This window comes from Emys orbicularis, chromosome 19 (assembly GCF_028017835.1).
Source record: "Emys orbicularis isolate rEmyOrb1 chromosome 19, rEmyOrb1.hap1, whole genome shotgun sequence".
In the NCBI taxonomy this organism is placed as follows: domain Eukaryota; kingdom Metazoa; phylum Chordata; order Testudines; family Emydidae; genus Emys; species Emys orbicularis.
In genome coordinates, this window is record NC_088701.1 from 23,614,763 (window position 1) to 23,633,759 (window position 18,997).

Genomic DNA, 18,997 nt, shown 5'->3' on the forward strand with positions numbered 1-18,997 from the left:
CCTTGGCCAGTCACGCGGGAAGCATGGGGCAGCGCAGAGCTGTGACCAGGGCCGCCCGGAGGCGGGGAGGGCAAGAGGGGCAATTTGCCCCTGGCCCCACAGGGGCCCCCATGAGAATATAGTATTCTATAGTATTGCAACTTTTTTTTATGGAAGGGGCCCCCAAAATTGCTAAGCCCCAGGCCCCCTGAATCCTCTGGGTGGCCCTGGCTGTGACCCCGGCTCTCCTGGGCTAGTGGCCAAACACGGGCCCATCCCCTGGTCTGTGGGACCGTCCCCCAAGTCTGCCCCTGGGTGCAGCCGGCGGGGCCTCGGGCCCAGCCCCGGGCGGGGGCGGAGCTGCGAGCTCGGCCTATGGGGACAGCTCCCGTCCCAGCCAATGAGCAGCGGCCGATTCAACCTGCTGCAGCCAATGAGCCCTTCGCACGGCTGGGACTGGACGGCGTCACCCCGCCCCCCGAGAGCGGCGCGGCGCGGGGCCCTTTAAGAGCGGAACGCGGCGCCCGCTGCGCGGATACAGTGTAGCCAGCGCCGGGCAGCGCCTTAAAGGGGCCGCCGCAGATTGAGCCGAGGGGCGCCCCCCAGACCTGCCCCAGCCATGCGGGGCGGGGGATGGAGCCGGCGGAGCTCGACGTGCTGGGGCTGCGGGAGCAGCTGTTCCACGAGCGGGTCCGGGAGTGCCTGGTGAGTGGGGGCCGATACCACGGTGATGGGCTCAGGGGAGGCAGGGCCAGCCCCTTGGTCGGCATCTGCTGCTGGAGGGGCACAGGGGGCTGGGCAGAGCAGGGGGTGGAGGGTCCGAGGGGGTCTCAGCGCGAGGGTCTGAGGGGGTCTCAGCGGGGAGAGTCCAAGGGGGTCTTAGTGGGGTCCTTGCTCCCTTGGTGGAGCCCTGGGGTGGCAGTAATGTGGGTGCTGGCAAGGGCCAGGTGTGGCCCTTTGCCTGGGGCCCTTGAATCCCACTCAGGGGTTCAGGTGCCTGGCCCAGGTTGCTGTTGGTGGGGCTGGGCCAGTGGTCCGGGCTGGGAAAACGCCTGGTGCCTGGCTCTGAGTTGGAGTAAGAAAAACAAAACTTTTTGCCCCCCTTCAGCCCCCCACCTTCGGTGCCCTGCCGAAAATGTGCTCGCTCAGGAGTTCATAACCGCCTGTGGGTTTGTAACGTGTTTCACCCCGAACCGGGGTGTGAGGTGCCTGCGGGAGCTGCTTCGGCCTTGCTGAAATGCAGCTACTTCTGATGCGTGGCGTGGCAGGACCCCGACAGCTGCACACGCTGCCTGTTGGGAGAGGCCTTGGGTCAAACTGCCCGAGCCTCCATGTTTCCACCCCCTACCCCTCTCTTCCCCCCAAAAAGAGGGAGCCTTGGGGAGCCCTAGGAGCAAAGCAGCAGCCAGGTGAGACTCTGGTCTGAGTTACCGTGGTCACTGGGTCTCACCGTGGCCCCCGCCCTGTGCCGTTACCCCCGGCTTTGGAAGTCTTGCTCGTCTGTGACCGTTCTCTCTGCTAGACACCCCTCCCTGTCCACGCGCCCTGCTTATCTCTCTTGGAGGCGTCGGGAGCTGCGGCTGCCTTTAAAGATTGCGCCTGTACTGAGTCTGCAGAGCCATTTCCCCCAGCCCGAGAGGGGCTGCCCTGCGGTGGATCAGGGGAGCCACCCGTGGCCGACACCTGCGTCCGTGGGGATCAGGCTGCACTTGGGTGCAGATCACGGCGCTGCTGCGTCACGACAACATCAGCCGAGGGCTGTGTTTTGACACCCGATGCCTGCCGCGGCTCGGTTTCCCAGCGTCAGCTAGAAAGGGGGGATCTAACGAGAAACTTTTTCTGGGACATGCCTCTGCCCAGAGGCAGCTGCCCGGCTAGTCTCTGTGCCACGGGCAGGGTTTCAAGTGTGGTAGCAGCGACCGTGATCTGCTTAGCAGAGAGAGTTTGGGCCTTATGCAGTGTGAGTGGATGTCCCAAGGGTACCGCGTCTGCACAGAGACTGCACTTCCATGGGGTATTGTCCCTGGTACCCGAAAACATCTAGGCAAAAGAATTCTCCCTCCCCACCCCAGTGCAAACCGTGCAGGGCCACCTGGGAGCCCTTCGCCATGGGACAGTGCGGCAGCACCAGCTTGTACGGCTGGTGCCAAGGTCATCGCTCTCAGCACGATTGTAGCTGGTTAGTTTGGGAATTCGGAGGCTCCTGGCAGGATCCTCGCCTCCTTGGCTGTGGTGGGATCCGGACTGGCCAGCTGCAGTCATGCCTAGGAATGTGCCCTCTTGCCAGCAGGGCTCTGGTGTCCGGGGGGGGGAACATGCTAGAACCATTTGACCTCTGTCCTAACCAGCCCCCCCCCCACTCCAGTGTCCGCTGGGCGGGGGGTGGGTTTCTAGCCCCTCCTCTGTCGGCAGCCCCTTGACTTGAGCTGTGTTGGGGGGTGGAGGGGGCCTTGGTTACAGATGGCAGCCTGCTGGCATTGTTACCCTGTCTTGCAGGGCTCCTGGCATTTGTAACCAGCTCCCCATGCCCCACATGGTGAAGTTTGTGGCTTAGAGGGGGCCTTCCCGAATGGAGGCCCTTGGGTCAGCCGGTCTGAAACAGCCCAGTGCTTGGAGCAAGGCAAACTCTGCTCCCGCTGCGCTAGCTCTTGATGGCCCAGAGGCAGGCAGCCTGCACACCAGGGCCCGGCTATCCTGCTTGGCAGGCGAGGGGGAGGGAAGCAGCTGGGTTTGTTTTTCCTGCTGAATTAACATCAGTTAAAGAGTTCAGGGCTGAAGAATTTCCCAGCCTGTCCTGGCGGATCTGTCTGCACGTAGCCATTGCCTGAGCCCCTCCCGTTGGACTGGGAGGTCCACATGGCTGCTGCTCCATGGGGGAGGGGCGCTATTCAGCTGGCTTCCCCCCCCCCCCCTTCGGTCTCCGCATGTTGGTAAAATAATCTCATTTTATTGAGACTGAAGCACCTCCAGGAGAAGCTGGGTTGGAGTCAGCGTGAGTGCCGAGGGGGACAGAACACCCAACGCTGCAGGGAGTCGAGAACCCAGGAGTCCTGGCTCCCTGACCCCTCCTGTAACGCCTAGGCCATGCTCCCTGTCTGGGGAAGAGAACCCAGGAGTCCTGGCTCCCTGACCCCTCCTGTAACGCCTAGGCCATGCTCCCTGTCTGGGGAAGAGAACCCAGGAGTCCTGGCTCCCTGACCCCTCCTGTAACGCCTAGGCCATGCTCCCTGTCTGGGGAAGAGAACCCAGGAGTCCTGGCTCCCCTATCTCTTGCTATAGCCATGAGGTGACGCTGGCTCCTGTCAATTGTGGGTCCCCCAAAGAGGAGCTTTGGTGGCAGGCTGTTGGAGGTGGCGTGGAGGGCACATTCATTCGTGGAGTCGTGGGGGCTGGTTGCTTTGGCGGGCCCCACGGGGTTGGGCAGGCCTAGCAGCTAAAGCAGGGCTGTGGCTTCAGAACGGCTGGGTTCTGGTTTCCCAGCTCTGCCACTGACTCACCGTGATACCTTGGCTGAGTCACTCACCTGTGTGTGAAGGGGATGAGGATGCTGCTCTGCTGCCCGGGCGGGGCGTGGGGGAGGATCCCCGGAGGAAGGAGCACTGCTGGCCTGGGGCCCATGGCAGGGAGGGAGGGGGGAAGTCAGAGTCCAGGACCCGCTCAACTCTTGCTGTCCCCCCCCCTGCCTGGCTCTGTTGCTGGGGCAGCAGAAACTCCTTTGCTTGGCACAGGCAGCAGGGAGTAACTTGACCTTCCAGCGCACACGCTGTGCCTTGCATAAGACTTAGCGCCTCGGAGCCGGGGGGGAGCTAACCCTGCTGGGAATGCAGGTGCCATGCACCGAGTGTCTCCGCTTAGCCCTTTCTCCAGGGGCTGTAAGCTGGGGGCTGGGCAGGGCATGTAGCAGCGGGGCTGGGGGACCCCCCAGATCATCCAGCGGCTTTGCATGAGGGTCTGTGCTCACTGGTGGCCCCGGGTGCTCTGCGTGTGTGGTTGCCGTGGTGCGTGGGCGCTGCTGGATGGCAGCCGAGCTCAGGCTCCGCACCTCTTCAGCCCTGTCGCCCATCGAGGAGTCCTGCTGGCTCCATCGCCCCGGGGTGCTAAGGCACTTGGGGGACGGGGTCTGGACAGTGCTGAAAGCTCCGGATGCGGTGGGGGGTTTGCAAATGGCTTTGATTTCCCTGCATCCCCGCTGCTCCCGCCACAGAATCCTGCCCGGCGTCCCTGGGATTCTGAGCTGGAAAAGACTTAGCTGGGTCCCCTCCCCGCTCTGCCAGTGGAGGGAGGGCTAGGGCATGCAGGCCAATGTGGATACCGGCCCTGGGGCTAGGGGCCGACATGGCCGGCGGTGGCGGGAACGGGGCTGTGGGGTCCAGAAGCAGGACTGGCCTTCGGGGCCTGTGGGTCCCTGAGGGGGTATAAAGAGCCGTGCGGAGTATTAGCTCCCTGAGGGGCATGCGGGTGTCGGGGAGGGAGGTGCTGCTCAGAACTGAGGTCCCAGCCCTTGGGTGCCTGCGGCCGCATCCGGGAGCAGCAGGCTGCTGCCCCGTAGTCCCCTGGCCGTGCGCGCTCGCTCTCCGGGATGGCAGGATGCCCCACTGGGGTGCAGGGGACTCGCTGCGGAGCCGGGATTGCCGCTTCCCGTCAAGCAGGGCTGGGGGCCGAGGGATCCTCCCGGGGGGCCTGCTGCACTTCGCAGCAGAGGGGAGAGGCTGATCTGGGGCAGAAGGGGAACCCCGGACAGCCCCACAAATGGGCCCGTAGCAGATCCATGGACCCAGAGAGGGGCCAGGCCAGGAAGCTGAGGCCCAGCTGGCCCCTTCCAACCCTCCAGGAGGTCCCCAGCCTGAGTCCCCCGTGCCGGATCCGAACCCCGCTGCCGGCTGGACCCTTGAGCCTTCCTGTCTGTGTCCAGGCCTCTAGCAGCTGCTCTCACCGCTGCCCAGACCCGCACTGGAGAGGAGGGAGAGTTCTCGCTCTCTCATCCCTTCCCTGAAGGCGCTGGCACTGGTGGTCTAACACTGGAGAGGTTGGTTCTCCGTGCAGCTGTCCAATCCCTGTTTGAATTCTGCTAACTCCTGTGGCAGGGAGTTCCGCAGGCTAGCTAAGTATTGTGTGATTAACAGGCTTCCTTTGTACGTATTGAACTGGCCACCCTTTAATTTCTGAACCCCTGTGTCCGAAGGGCTGGGCCCCCATCTGCTCCCTGCTAGAGGTGCTGGCAGGCTCCCAGCAGCACGAGAGGTCAGATCGGTCTCTGCCACCTTCTAGCATTGACCTATTAGGAGGACGTCCGAGCGGGTGTGGCCCCAGAGCCTTCAGGCAGGTGCAGCCTTCGAGCGGTTGACCCTGGGCCAGTTCTTTGAGAGCCCTAAATTTAAACCACCCAAACCTGAATGACTGCCCGGCTGGTGGCTGCTGCGAGCTCCGGGCTGGGACGTCTGACGTGTGTAGCCCCTGATACCAGCTCATTGGCATTACAGCCACTGCTGCCTCTCTGCAGAGGCATTTCCTTTGCCTGGGGAAGCAGAACCAGCCGTGCTGGGACCCAGCCTGGGTTTTCTCCAGCTGCTGAGCTTTTAGCAGCGATCGGCCTCTTCTGTCATTGGGGTTTCAACCCCTTCGCCCCACGCGCCAGGCTTGGCGGCTCTAGGAGAGGCTGGCCTGCCAGCGGGGCCTGCTGCTTCTGGAGGGGTTCAGGTTGTGCTGATGTCCAAGGAGTCTCCAGGCCTGCTAGGGCACGGTCCAGAGTGCAGTGGGGAATGAGTTTGTGGTGATGCAATGCAACCTTTACGCCCGGCCTGTCTGACACGGGCTGCAAGTGATCAAAGGTCCTTGTGTTCTTAAAACGTCGCCTGCTCTGCGTGGACCTCGGAGCGCGGCTCGGGGCGGGTGAGCTGTGTTCCCAGGTGCTGCCTGCAGCTCCGCGAGGGACTTTGCCGGCTTCTTTCCAATCGCTGCCACGGCTCTAGTGCCGGTGGCAGGCGGGACTGACCGCACCGGGCCCCGTGTGTGTGTGTGTGTGTGTGTGTGTGTGTAGCACATGCTTCCCTGGGCCCCTCTGAATCCCCCAAGAAGGGGTAAATTACAGAGCAGGGGCATTCTATGTGGCCAGACGTCTGTCCTGCTTGGCATGGCCTGGCTTGGACCCGGCAGAGAGGAATGCCAGCAGTGAGCCAGCCTGACTGTAGTGTCGCGGTTACCAGGCCCCAGTGACCCATTCGGAGCCTAAACACCTTTGTGGGCCTGGGCCAAAATCTCCTCTGTTTGTTCAGAGACTGATTTCTCCAGCTTGCCCTGAGATTTATCCCCCCCCACGCCCTGCTCCAATTGCCCCTGCAAAGTGCAACCCCCACAACACAATCCCCTCCCTCCCTGCCCCTGTCCTGTCGCCCTCTGCGGCGAATACCAGGTTATGGGCTGAGCGCGCAGCCAGGGCTCACAGGCCATTCTAGGCCGACGGATGCTGTGGAGCGGCAGGGCCCAGTGTGGGGCAGCGTCTGACAATGGACCTGGGGGTGTCCTGAGCCACTCGGCCAAGGGAGCCCCAGAAACGTGTCCTGGGGGCGTCAAAAGATCCGGGCAAAATGTCTGGAAATTCTGGCATGTGCATGTGCAGGGCCTCTGGGCCACCGCGTTGGTCGCAGCCACGGTGCAAAGGGGATGCTGCTGGGGGTGGCTGAGCGGATCTGGGGCTGGCCACTTCGTGGGAGGTTCCCTTGTAGGTCCAGGCCCGGACTTCCTAAAAGAGCCCAGGCTGGCAGCTCTGGGTTGGAGGGTAACTTTAAACTGGAACTGCGTCACCCCCGCACCTCCCCTTCTGCTCGGGCACCGGTGGGACAGCAGCTGCAGGGGCAACCCACAAGGGCCTCCGGGCTGCAGGTTGTCCCATTTGCAGCTGGGATGGAGTCAGGCAGAAATCGGTATAGAAGCCCTGTCCCCGCCCCCAGTGCAACGCTGGGTATTGTGTGGTGGGCAGGCCGGGGGCTGCTGTCCTGCGAGATACCCAGCGCAAGCTGCTCCTGGTGGCGGCACCACAGCTCTGCGCTGGGATCCTGCCCGGGGTGTCGGCGCTTTCCCTACAGCTGCTCTTCAGGGCTTGGATAGTAGCAAATGTGGGGGTGGATTGAGGGGGGGAATGGGGAGCGTGGGGGGGGTGGGGGGGGAGATCCAGCTGCCTGGGCCACCTCTGACCCATGTGTCCCTCCCTCCCTCTCTGCAGATCTGCACGCTGCTCTTCGCCAGCCTCTACATACTGTGCCACTTCATCATAACCCGCTTCAAGAAGCATGCGGACTTCACCACAGGTAACAGGCCGGGCCCCCGCTCCTGGCTCCGGCTGGGCCCTGGCTCTGGCTGCCCCTTCCTGCACGGGGCAGTGCCCGGCTCCGAGCCACGGCTCCATCCCCGGGAGTGGCAGACCCATGCGCCCTGGCCTCCCTGCGCGTGGTGTGGGAGGGACAGCGTTTGTTGAATTCCAACTCCTAGGCCCCCAGCAGCCCCCCCCGCAACCTCCCCCCCCGCCCCGAGCTGCTTGAGCCAGGGGCCGAACCTCCTGCAGCAGCTTTGCTGTGTTGTTTGGTGCATCCCCTGGGGAGATCCCGTCCCGCTGGGGAGGGCCCCTCTTGGTTTGTTTACATCGCTGCTGTGTTGTGGTTGCCATGGACAACACCCCCGCCCCCCCCGGGAGCTGGGCTCAGAGACCAGCATCTCCCGAGTGTTGCCCGGGTGCTGTCGCTAAGCGCGGTGTCGTCACTGTGGTGTTTCCCTCCCCGGGCTGTGCAGCGAGCCCAGAGCCGGATGTCAGGAGGCCGGGGGGAGGAGCAGGGAGATGGGGCCGAAACACCAGGCCCCCCCGGCAGAGCCCGTGGCAGGAGAGCTGCCTAGTGGCCTCTCCGCCTGACCCAGCACCATCCTTGTCCTCCCTGAGGAGTTGTCTTACCAAAGGCCGAACCCGTCCCGTCCCCGGGGGTCCCCCCACCGTGCTGGGGGCTGCGTGAGCTGGGGCGGGCAGGAGCCGAGGGGGCGTCTGGGCACAGAATGGGGGAGGGGGCTGCAGGCTCTGGCGAGAGCCGGGAAGGGGACCCTCTGCCCCCTGCCAGCCCTGCATCTCTGAGCGGAAGCTGCGCTCCCTGGGGAGCAGCCCAGTGCCGAGGGTCAGCGTGGGGCTTGTGGGCGACAGGCTGGCGTATTCTGTGCCATGGGTGCACAGGTATCCTTGGCTGTGCGTTGGGGGGTGTAGCGCGTTCCCTGCCAACTTCCCTTGCACACGACTCCCCTGGGGGGCTCTGCAGACCCCTGGATCTGGCCCGACGCGCTGCGTTCCCCGGGCACAGACCCCCGTGTGGTCAGGGACTCGTGTGCTGAGGCCGGGTCTTGGCTTCCGCCGTGCCTGGCAGGGGTCCCCGGGCTGCTCCCTGCTGGCTTGGGAGCGGGCCCGCGTCTCCCAGTGCTGTGTGCACCCCAGCTCTCGCCAGGGCCTGCTGGCAGGGCTATAAATAAATAAGAATTGGCCCATACGTCCCCCCCTCTGCCCGCCCTGCACATGTTGACCCCGGCTGTCTTGCCCTCCCCCCACGACGCTCCTTTGCCCCCACAAGCCAGGGTGTGTGGCTCAGGGCCCAAGCATCTGGTCTGAAATCCAGAGACCCCCCCCCGCCCACGCACACACCTCCTGGGTCCTGGCCCAGCTGGGCTGGTGCAGCCACTTGCTCCGATGAGGCGAGTCCTGTCATCTTTCCCCCCGCCCCATCTGCGTCTTTCCAGATGGTGCATTTCCCAGTCGAGTGAAGCTCCACTGTCTGTCGTGTCTGGCCTTGCCCTGGGGCTGGGGGTGGAGCGCGCTGCCCTCTAGGGTGGGGGTCCGTGCCCTGGCAGCGACCCTGCTGGCGGAGTTGCAGGCCCTGACTCCTCAGCTCCCGGGACGGGGCGGCTTGTCTCTCCTCCCACTCCGTTCTCCAGTCAGCTCCTGAGCAGGTAACTCCGCAGCCTGGGCGAGCGGCGCGGCGGGGGGCCAGCGTGGAAACACACGGTGGAGATTCAGTCAGGAGAGCGCTTCCCTCTGAGCCAAAGCCGGTCTCTGGGGGAGGGCGTGAAACCGAGCTCCTGGCCTGGTGGTGGAGATCCCGGGACCCTTTTCGTGAGAGTCGAGGTCTTGTGTCCGACACGCTGGCCAAATTCCACATGAATCCTGCTGCGCCCATGTCAGTGGGCTGCGGGATGGGCAGCGATGCTGTGGGCTGTTAATCAGCGGCCGGGCCCCACCCCAGAGGTGGCTGCTTTTCAGGCTGGGGGAAGCAATCCCTTACCTGCTGTGCGCAGAGGATGAGGCTTAACTGGTGTCTGTAAAGGGCTTTGGCTGAGAGAGGAGGGGGTATTGCAGGGGCTGGGGGTGGGGGGTTGACAATGCCTGTGTGCCCTGCTCCCCTTCCCTGCCGCGCTGCCCCCCCCCCCCCAGCTCGCTGGCTCTTTTCCATGGGAGTTGCTACCCCTGAGGAAACTCTGCCCTGAATAGCTTTCCTGATGGGACCATTCCACCCTCCGCCAGGGTCTCTGGGTGCCCTGTGGGGCTGACCTGCCTTGGGGACCGCCAGGCAGGGGGTGACAGCCCCGGTGCGCTGCCCCTGCTTTGGGGGTGCTTGGGGTGAGGTCTGCCTGGGCAGACAAACCCTTGGAAACGTAGCCTCCCTGTTCCCCTGCCCTGTGCTCTCGCTGAGCCGCTTTCCCGCGGTTCTCTGGGCAGCATTTCCATAGTTTTTACTGCTGCCCTGCGGCGGCCCTGGTGCCGACCCCTGTGCTGTGCCGGCACTGAGCCGCCTGCCGCACGGATGGGTTCCGGGGTGCGAGGAATGGCTGCTGTAGCCGGGGTTGGGGGGCTTGGTGAGCGTCGGGGGATGGGAACTGGGCTGTGAGCATTTGGGTTGGCACGGAGCTGGGCGGGGCTGGCCAGGGAGCAGGAGGAGAGGAGACGTGTGACCTGAATACGGATGGGAGCTGCTGCTGGCTTGGTGGGAGTGAAGGCGGAGCGGAGATGGGGGAGGGGGGCTGCTGAGCCCTTTGTTAGGAGGTGCTATCTTGTTATAGCCCCCCTGCTCCCCCCAGCCCCTTCCCCTTTTCCCATCGCTCAGCCCCCAGCAGCCTTGGGGTTGGTTGGTTGGTGTAGTGAAATCCAAGCCCAGGATGATTCCTGGGGTTCGGGGTGGGGGCTGCGCCTGGGCTGGGCAGAGCTGGCCCCCTGGCCTGGCTCGGCTGGGCCTGGCCTATGTTGCTGCCCAGGAGATCTGTGCACAGGCCCGGGGGGCGTCAGGCAGCCAGGTACAGCCCCCAGGAGCCTGCCTTGGGGAGACACCAGTGGGCACCTGGGCTGGTCTGAGTCACCGTTGCCCCCGTCTCTTCACTGCGTGTGGGTGGCAATGGAGGTGCCCACGTTCCTGTCCCTGCCGGTTCGGGGTGCCAATCGCTGCTTGATGGGTCGGCTCCTTTACTAAGAAAATGGCAAATAATCCCAGTCCACCAGATTTACCGAGTGTGAGCCAGATCAGTGAGCACAAATACAGAGAGGGGGCTAAATCTTCCCCAAGCCAGGGCTACAGCCAGCATTGGGACGCTGCTGAGGTGTGCGTCTGTCTGTCTGTCTACACACCTCTTAGCCTGTTACCGTGGGCACAAAGTCCCCAAAATTACTTGGTCCTAGTACTTCAGTTCCTGGGCACTCTGACCTTGCTGTCCCGGGCTGTTGGAAATCCGTGCTGTTTTTAGCAACAATTCTGTCTGGTTTTTATTATTGTCTCAAACCTCAGCACAGTTCTCTGCGTGCCCCCAGAACAAAAGTGTCCGTGTGGTTTTTAATGTGGCTCGGTACAGCGATGCTGGGGACAAGGGCTCACTTTAGCAGAAGTCTGGATTCTCTTAAAAACACCTAATATTGGCTGAATAATTCTGGTCCCAGCGCTCTCCGGCCCCGTCCCTGCGCCAGGACGTCCGGCTGCAGGGCAGCGAGGGAGGGGTCTGTCTGGGACAAGCTGCGAGCCGGGGTATTCCGGCAGCTCCTGGGACCCCCGCTGCGACCCGGTGCAGAGAGACCCTGCCCCTGAGCAGTGTCCATTTCCCGTAGGCAAGGCAGACAGAGGCCCCTTCTCCCCATCTTAGCGCTGGGGGAAGAGGGGCTTCGCCCTGGCCCACAAAACCTCCCGCCACACCCACCCCACAAAACCGAGTTGCGGCTCTTGGCCGAAGCTGCCCCGACTCTGCCCCGTGAGGTGTAACGAGCGTGAGGGTCTTGGCCGAGCTGACTGGATTTCTCCCCCCCTCTCTGCAGTTGAGGATGACGAGGATGCTGCTGTCGACAGAATTGCGTAAGTTCCTGGCTGTCCTTCGCCCCTTCCTGTATTGACGCACTTCCCACCCAGCGTGCTGGGACAGGGATCGCAGCTTGAGCAGGGGGGTGGGGCTCAGGACTCCTGGGTTCTATCCCCAGCTTGGGGGGGAGGGGAGGGAGGCACGTGCTGGTTTGAGTCTCACTGAGCTGCTCTGCGCACTGAGACCTGGCAGAACTCGCGTCACCGGCTGCCTCGGGGCGAGGAGCGGCCGGCACTCGCCCCGGGGTGCTGCCTGCTCACGTTCCAGCCATGGCGGGGGCTGCCACCTCTCCCGCAGCCCGGTCCCCTCGCTGGCTCTGCCCTGCGCCCTGGGGGCCATTCGGGGGGCTGGCTGGGGTAGGGGCGGAGGAGACGCGTGGGGGCAGGGCAAGGCTCAGGCACGTCCACCCCCTCCACCCCCCCAGGCTGTCGATGTGCACCTTCACGCTGGCCGTCTCGCTGGGCGCCGTCCTGCTGCTGCCCTTCTCCATCCTCACCAACGAGGTGCTGCTGCTCTTCCCGCACAACTACTACATCCAGTGGCTGAACGGCTCCCTGATCCACGGTGAGCGCCCGCCCCGCTGCCCGGGCGGCTCTGCCCCGGAGCCCACGCTGGCCTGGGGCTGGTCCTGGGGGGGGCTGCGCTAACCTGCCCGTCTCTCTCCAGGCCTCTGGAATCTGGTCTTCCTCTTCTCCAACCTCTCCCTGGTCTTCCTCATGCCCTTCGCGTATTTCTTCACCGAGGCTGAGGGCTTCGCGGGATCCAAGAAGGTACCAGCTGCCCGGCCCGTCTCCTCCCCCGCCCCCCCCCGGTGCCACCCACACCAGGTTAAACTCTCGCCCTCCCCTCGCAGGGCATCCTGGCCCGAGTCTACGAGACCTTCGTGGTGCTCCTGCTGCTGACCCTGCTGGTGCTGGGGATGGTCTGGGTGGCGTCGGCCATTGTGGACGAGGACGCGGGCAGCCGGGAATCCCTCTATGGCGAGTGACTGGGCAGCGTGAGCTCCCCACGGGAGGGGGCAGTGATGGTGGGAGGGGGTGTTGCGTGCTCTCAGACCGAGGACTCCTGGGTTCTTTTCCCAGCTCTGGGAACAGGGAGTATGTTCCAGGGGCTGGGCCCAGACTCCTGGGTTGAATTTTTCATCTCTGCCAGTGGCTTGTTATGAGAGGGGCAAAACTCTGCCCTGCCCCATGCCTCAGTTTCCCTATCTGCATAGTGGGGTGATTGATACCCCCCCTTGCTGTGATGCTCTGGGGTCAAAGGATGACACGCCCTATCAGAGGTGCTAGTTAATGTCCTCCCCACACGTCTCCTGCTGAGTGCCAAGGAATCCCAGCCCCCTGCACCAAGGGTCTCCCAGGCCCCCGGCTTACCCCAGCCTGGGTGTGTAACGTTAACCCTCTCCTCTCCACAGACCTGTGGGAATACTACCTCCCCTACCTCTACTCCTGCATCTCGCTCTTCGGGGTGCTGCTGCTGTTGTGTAAGTGGAGGTTTGATTGCTTTGGGGGCGCAGGGGGATCTGTGGGGTCCAAGCTGAGTTACCAGCCTCCCCCTCCCCCCCCCAAGCAAATGCAAGGGGGCAGGCTGGCCATATGGTTGGGGTGCCGGGCTGGGATCCCGGAGACCTGGCTTCTGTTCCTGTCTCTGACATAGACTGCCTGGGTGACCTGGGGGGGTGTCGCATAGTTCGACTGGGAGCTTTCTGGGACAGGGTCTGTCCCCTCCCCCGAACAAAGGCCCGTGCAAGCCCCTGTAGCCAGACTCTGCCTCCAACCCTGATCCCTGCATCTCCTGCTCGGTCTCCTGGACGTTTTCGAGATGGCTCTGGTCCAGAAAAGTCCTGCTGCGAACACAGAGGCCGGAATTTCCCACCCCCCACCCCCCGACCTGGATAACCTCTGGGTGGATTTTTCTGACCAGTCCCTTTCGGGTGGTGCCGGGGTCTCCGTGACAGACAGGCCAGGTACCCACAGGGTGGAGCGTGCACTCTAGCCAGGCTGGCACCTGGAGGGGGCAGTGCCCCTCCCGGACACCCTGCCACACCTCATGGCCATGGAACGGCAGCTGTGTTCATCAGAGGGGTCTCCCGCTGCTCTCCGAGCCTGATCCGGGTTAGGGAAGGAACTTGCGGGGGGGGGGGGGGGGGTGATTTCAGGGCAGGGGCCTGTTGTCCCAGCCCAGAGCTGCCTCTCCAGCTCTGGGTGCCGAGACCACGCAGGCCCCAGGCTCGAACCCGCCCTGCTGGCATGAACAGACCGGTCCCGGTCCCTTGGGTTCCTTTTGCCAATAGAATGGCGCCCCTTGCTGGTGGAAGGGGGTGGGGGTGCCGGTGCCTGTTCTCACCCTGCTCCTTTGCTCTGTGCCCCCCGCAGTGTGCACGCCCGTCGGCCTCTCCCGCATGTTCACCGTCACCGGGAAGCTGCTGGTCAAGCCCCGGGTAAGGCTCCCTGTTCCTGCCCTCGCCCCATCTCCTGCGCCCCCACCGCCGCGGGGGACCCCCTTGTTTGCTTGGGGCCACGCCCCCACTGGGTGCCGGCTGGTGGGGCAGCCGTTCCAGTCTCTCCCTGCGCTGTGGGGAATCCGGCAGGGGTTGGGGTGTCTGTGGGTCGAGCCCTCAGTGGGGGAGGGACGGGGTGTTGCTTCCCCAGCTGCGTGGTGGCTAACGGGCTCCGTGCTCTCTCTGCCCCCCCCCGCCCCCCCCAGCTGCGTGGTGGCTAACAGGCTCCGTGCTCTCTCTGCCCCCCCCGCCCCCCCCAGCTGCGTGGTGGCTAACGGGCTCCGTGCTCTCTCTGCCCCCCCCGCCCCCCCCCAGCTGCGTGGTGGCTAACGGGCTCCGTGCTCTCTCTGCCCCCCCCCACCCCCCCAGCTGCGTGGTGGCTAACGGGCTCCGTGCTCTCTCTGCCCCCCCCCCGCCCCCCCCAGCTGCGTGGTGGCTAACGGGCTCTGTGCTCTCTCTGCCCCCCCCGCCCCCCCCAGCTGCGTGGTGGCTAACGGGCTCCGTGCTCTCTCTGCCCCCCCCCCCGCCCCCCCAGCTGCGTGGTGGCTAACGGGCTCCGTGCTCTCTCTGCCCCCCCCCCCGCCCCCCCAGCTGCGTGGTGGCTAACGGGCTCCGTGCTCTCTCTGCCCCCCCCCCGCCCCCCCCAGCTGCGTGGTGGCTAACGGGCTCCGTGCTCTCTCTGCCCCCCCCCGCCCCCCCCAGCTGCTGGAGGATCTGGACGAACAGCTGAACTGCACAAGGTTCGAGGAAGCCGCCCTCTCCCGCAAGATCTCTGCCAGTGAGTGTCCCCCATCCCCCGCCCCCGGGCTCGCTCCAACGGGCCCCTTCCCGGGGGGGCTCAGCCCCCCCCCCCAGTTCATCCCTCGGGACTCTCTCCTTCTGCAGGCCCCACCTCCTGCTGGCTCAGCTTGAACGCGGCTCTGCTCCGGGAGCGGTTCCTGGCCATCCAGAGCCGGAGACTGGCGCTGGGTAAGGAGTGGGGGTGGGGAGGGGGCGGAGCCGGACTCCTGGGTTCTCTCCCTGCTTGCTGGGCGGTGAGATCAGTTGGATGCTCTGATCTGGGGGGGTGGAGCCGCGACCATTGCTCACCTGGGGGTGTCCTGTGCTTCCCGGCAGAGCTGCGGCGTGGTGCTTCGCCCTGGCAGCGGAACCTGGGCTACCCCCTGGCCATGCTGTGCCTCCTGGCGCTGACGGTAGGTGCTGCGGGGGGGGGGGGGTGTGCCTGATGTCTGTGCCTCAGTTTCCCTGCTTGTTGGGGTGTGGGGGGGTGATTCTCTGTGGAGCTCCCTGGGGAAGGAGCCCCCCCGAGGGTGCCGGGAGGAGGCCGCACTGACCTCCCGTCTGGTCCTTCCCAGGGCATCGCCGTGCTCGTGGTCTGTTTCCATACGCTGGAGCTGCTGCTGGATGACGCTGCCATGCCGCGGGGGATCCAGGTACCGGGGGAGGGGGTCTGAGCGGAGTTTAACCCTTCCCTCTCTGCCCTGGGCTCAGGCATGAAACAAGTTTGCTGGGTCTTAGCCCAGCTCCCAATAGACGCACCATCAGCAACAGGGAGACCCAGCTACCTAGCCCCATAGCAAGGCCCCTCCAGGTCGGGGGCGGGAGGTTCACCCTGCACTGCATGGATCCGGGGGGGGAAGTGCTCACCAGGTGACCACGTGAAGGGGCTCCGGGACGTCCTGTGACACCAGCCCAGAGCTGGCTGATTGGTTCCTGCTCCAATCTGCCCCCCGCCCCGACCCCCTTCTCTGCTCTCTCTCCCTGCAGGACACACCCCTGGGGCAGGCCTCCTTCTCCATCTTTGGGTCCTTCGGTGCCGCCCTGCAGGTGGTTCTCATCTTGTATCCTTGGGGTGTGCAGCCCCAGCCCCTCTGTCTGATCCCTGCAGGGGGGCTGCTCTCTCTGGCCCCTCGGGAGCAGGGCCTGGGTTTGAAGTATCAGCAAGCCCAGTGCCCCCCTCCCCTGCCCCTCTGGGTGCTGGCCCACAGCCCAGCCCCTGCATCGGCTCCCTGGGCCCAACAGATCTCCTCTCCCCTCCCCTCCCCACTCCGTTATTCCTCCTTAACCCCTGGACTCAGCTATCTAATGGTCTCCTCCGTCGTGGGGTTCTACAGCTCCCCCATGTTCACCAGGCTCCTCCCTGCGAGGCAGGATACCCCCATGACCAAGGTAAGTGGTACCTGCCCCTCCGCCACCGGGTGCCCCCTGCCCCAGTGCAGCCACTGGGGACCACGGTGCCGTGGGCCCAGGACGCCTGGGTTCTCTTCCCGGCCCTGCTGCTGGGGGTGGCTGCACTGCATCATCTCGCCACACGAGGGCGCCATGCACCCGGCACCAGGCTGGATGGGGAGAAGCCCAGCTGTGAGCTGCCCCCTGTCAGATGCCCCCCAGCTCGTCGTGGCCACTCAGCGGGAGCCCCCCACGCGCCCCAGGGCCAGAGTCCAGCTGAGGATCTTGGTTCCCTAATTCTAGGGGTGGGGCCGCAGGTGTCTGGTGGCTCGGTGGGCGGCAGATACGGAGTTGCTGCGGTGATCGGGGGGGCGGGAGGGGTCCTGTGCCCATACTGGGGTGCAGCACCCATGGGGGCAGGGGGAGTCCGGCTCCCAGGTTCAAGGCCTGTCTCTCCCCCACCCAGATCATTGGGAACTGCGTGTCCTTGCTCGTGCTCAGCTCCGCGCTGCCCGTCTTCTCCAGGACACTGGGTGAGTCTCGCGCGCCCCTGGGGCGGGACTGAGTGGCTCCCGATACGCACTGGGCCAGCAGAACTGCCCCATCCAGTTTGCTGGGGGTTGGAGCTCTGGAGCAGCTGCTGTGGGGCTGTAGGTCGGGATTGAGGGGCAGAGGCAGAGCTGGAATAACAAGGGGCTGTGGGTCAGGAAGGGGGGGGCTGGGGCTGCAGGGGGAGGTGCAGTGGGGCCCAGCCTCTCTGAGGGGAGTGCTCAGCCTCTCTCTCTTGCAGGAATCACGCGGTTTGACCTCCTGGGCGACTTCGGCAGATTTAACTGGCTGGGGAATTTCTACATCGTTTTCCTCTACAACATGCTCTTCGCCACCCTCACCACCCTGTGCCTGGTGAAGAAGTTTACATGGGCCGTGCGGGCCGAGCTCATCCGAGCCTTTGGTGAGTCCTGGGCTACCTGTGGGGGAGCCGGTTGGCCAGTGAGCCGGGGGTGTGGGTGAATGGGCTCCTGGCCCCAGCCCAGGCCCTGGCTGCCTGCTGGGTGATGGGCAGGGAGGGGAAATGTCAGCATAGCCCCTAATCAGTGTCTTCCCCCCCCAGGTTTGCACAAGCTGCCCCTGCCTGTGACACGCACCCGCCAGCCCAGCAAACTCTGCTAGGATGAGTGTGGCGCCAGCCAACGGCTGGGACTTGGGGGATACACCCCCATGGGGCGGGGGGGGGGCAGCCCCACCCTGACTCGATGGATTTATTTGGGTCTCCTGCATTCTGAGCCGAAGGACCATGGACCCTGCGGAAGGGGCGGGGCCTGTCTGACTCCGCCCTCGTCTGCTTCTGACCAATGGCCTGCGGGCGAGAAGGGGCCAGTAGCCTGCTGTGGTGCTGATGCTGCACTGGGATGTGGGGCAGTGAGGGGGCCCCATCCCGGGTTGGGGAGACAGGAGAATGCGTGACTGCTGCTGATCAGTACCGCCCCCACCGCTGGAGCCTCCTGGGGCGGGGGGGGGGGGGGTGGCAGCTCTAGGTACCATGCAGGAAGATGTATGGGATTATAATGGGAGCTGAGGGCCAGCACGGGGTGCTGTGGGGAGGGGGCAGGGCCTTGGCTGTGGGGGGCTCCTGCCTAGTCCAGCCCCAGCCTCTCCCAGCAGGGGGCGCTGTGGGGAGCGGGGGTTTAGTAGGTGCCGAAGTTGCCTCATTGGACGTGTTGTTAAACTCCTCCGCTGGCCCTGAGCCCCCGGGCAGACCCCCGGAGCGGCGGTTACATACCTCACTAAGCGGCTGCCGGCCGCGCCTTTGTCTGCGTCGCTGCCTGTGTCTTCGGTCTGGGCTTTTTTATTTTGTTTTAGTTTATTTATTTATTTTGAACAGCTGTGGCCCTGATGTTTTATGGGTGAAATTACCCCTCCCCCCTACAGTAAGGCCCTCCCCACTCCCCTTGCCCAGTGAGCTCAGCCCCTCCCTGCTCTGGCTGTCTGGCCCCCTGAGCCCTGCGCTGCTCCTGTCTCTGACACTCAGTAACTTAGTGTGGGGCTGTGGGGGGGGGCTCATCATTCGAACACCTGGGGTTTCTTTCTCACCCCGGGGTGGAGGGGGAGGGGAAGGAGGTCTGGCTACAGACACCCCTCATCCAGCAGGGGCCAGGCTGGTGCCTGATCCTGCCTCTGAGCGGGAGGAGTGTGTGTGGGGGGGGTTACAGGCCCTGGAGGGGAGGCTATAAACTATCAATTCCCCCCCCCCCCCCCCCGTGGCATTAGAGCTGGGGGGGGCAGAGCTGGAAGGGGTGTGGGCCGGGGTCGCCAGTCCTTCCTGCAGGGCTGAACTCAGCTCTGCTGCGTCCCTCCTCCCCGGCCCCAGAGCGTGGGAGCCCAGGGCCAGCTTGGCTTTGTCCACCGAGTGGGTCAGGTCTCTGCTCCGGCAGGCGCTAGTGACAATGCAGAGCCGCTGTAAACTGCTGTGTGGTTTTTTTTTTAATTTATTTAAATAATAAAAAGTGTCTCTTTTACTACATGGTGGGAGGCCAGCGGCCTGCAAGCCAGCGGCTCGGTCTGTTGCAATTCCTGGTGGGAAATGTGGTTCCCAGGTGCTGGAGCGCTGCATGTCCGTACACACGCACCCTGCAGCTCTCTGCCCTGCACCTGAACACCCCTGTGCCTGCCCCTTGGGTTCCTGCTTCTCGAGCTGGGCACACCTCCTTCCTCCCCTCTCTGGGCCTGCTCTGGCTGCTGGGGCACCTGGGGGTGTTGCAGCAGGAGCAGGGTGTCTGCTCTCTGGCACGTCTGAAGATGGGTGTGTGACTATGCATGCACAACTTCCTCCCCCCCATCATGGAAGGTCCCACACCCTGTCTGACCCCCCCACACCTCCTTTGCTGTTGGGTATAATTACCCATTTTCCTGGCTATAGCTAATGAGCCTCTTCCAGCTCTCCACCCTCTCTCCTCCTCCCATACCCCCAGCCCCAGGGGAGGCTGTGGAAAAAGA

General features: G+C 64.5%; 1 protein-coding gene across 1 annotated transcript; it reads left to right on the forward strand.

The window, feature by feature from the left end:
* The first annotated feature begins 612 nt into the window (after positions 1-612).
* LMBR1L (limb development membrane protein 1 like) lies at positions 613-17,173 on the forward strand. Its single transcript, XM_065419300.1, has 17 exons — positions 613-684; positions 7,199-7,283; positions 11,294-11,330; positions 11,759-11,898; positions 12,001-12,104; positions 12,188-12,314; positions 12,749-12,817; positions 13,710-13,774; positions 14,537-14,612; positions 14,720-14,803; positions 14,951-15,027; positions 15,190-15,267; positions 15,602-15,675; positions 15,913-16,003; positions 16,470-16,536; positions 16,794-16,955; positions 17,115-17,173. The coding sequence occupies exons 1-17, from the start codon at positions 613-615 to the stop codon at positions 17,171-17,173; spliced, it is 1,467 nt and encodes a 488-aa protein (XP_065275372.1).
* The last annotated feature ends 1,824 nt before the right edge of the window (positions 17,174-18,997 follow it).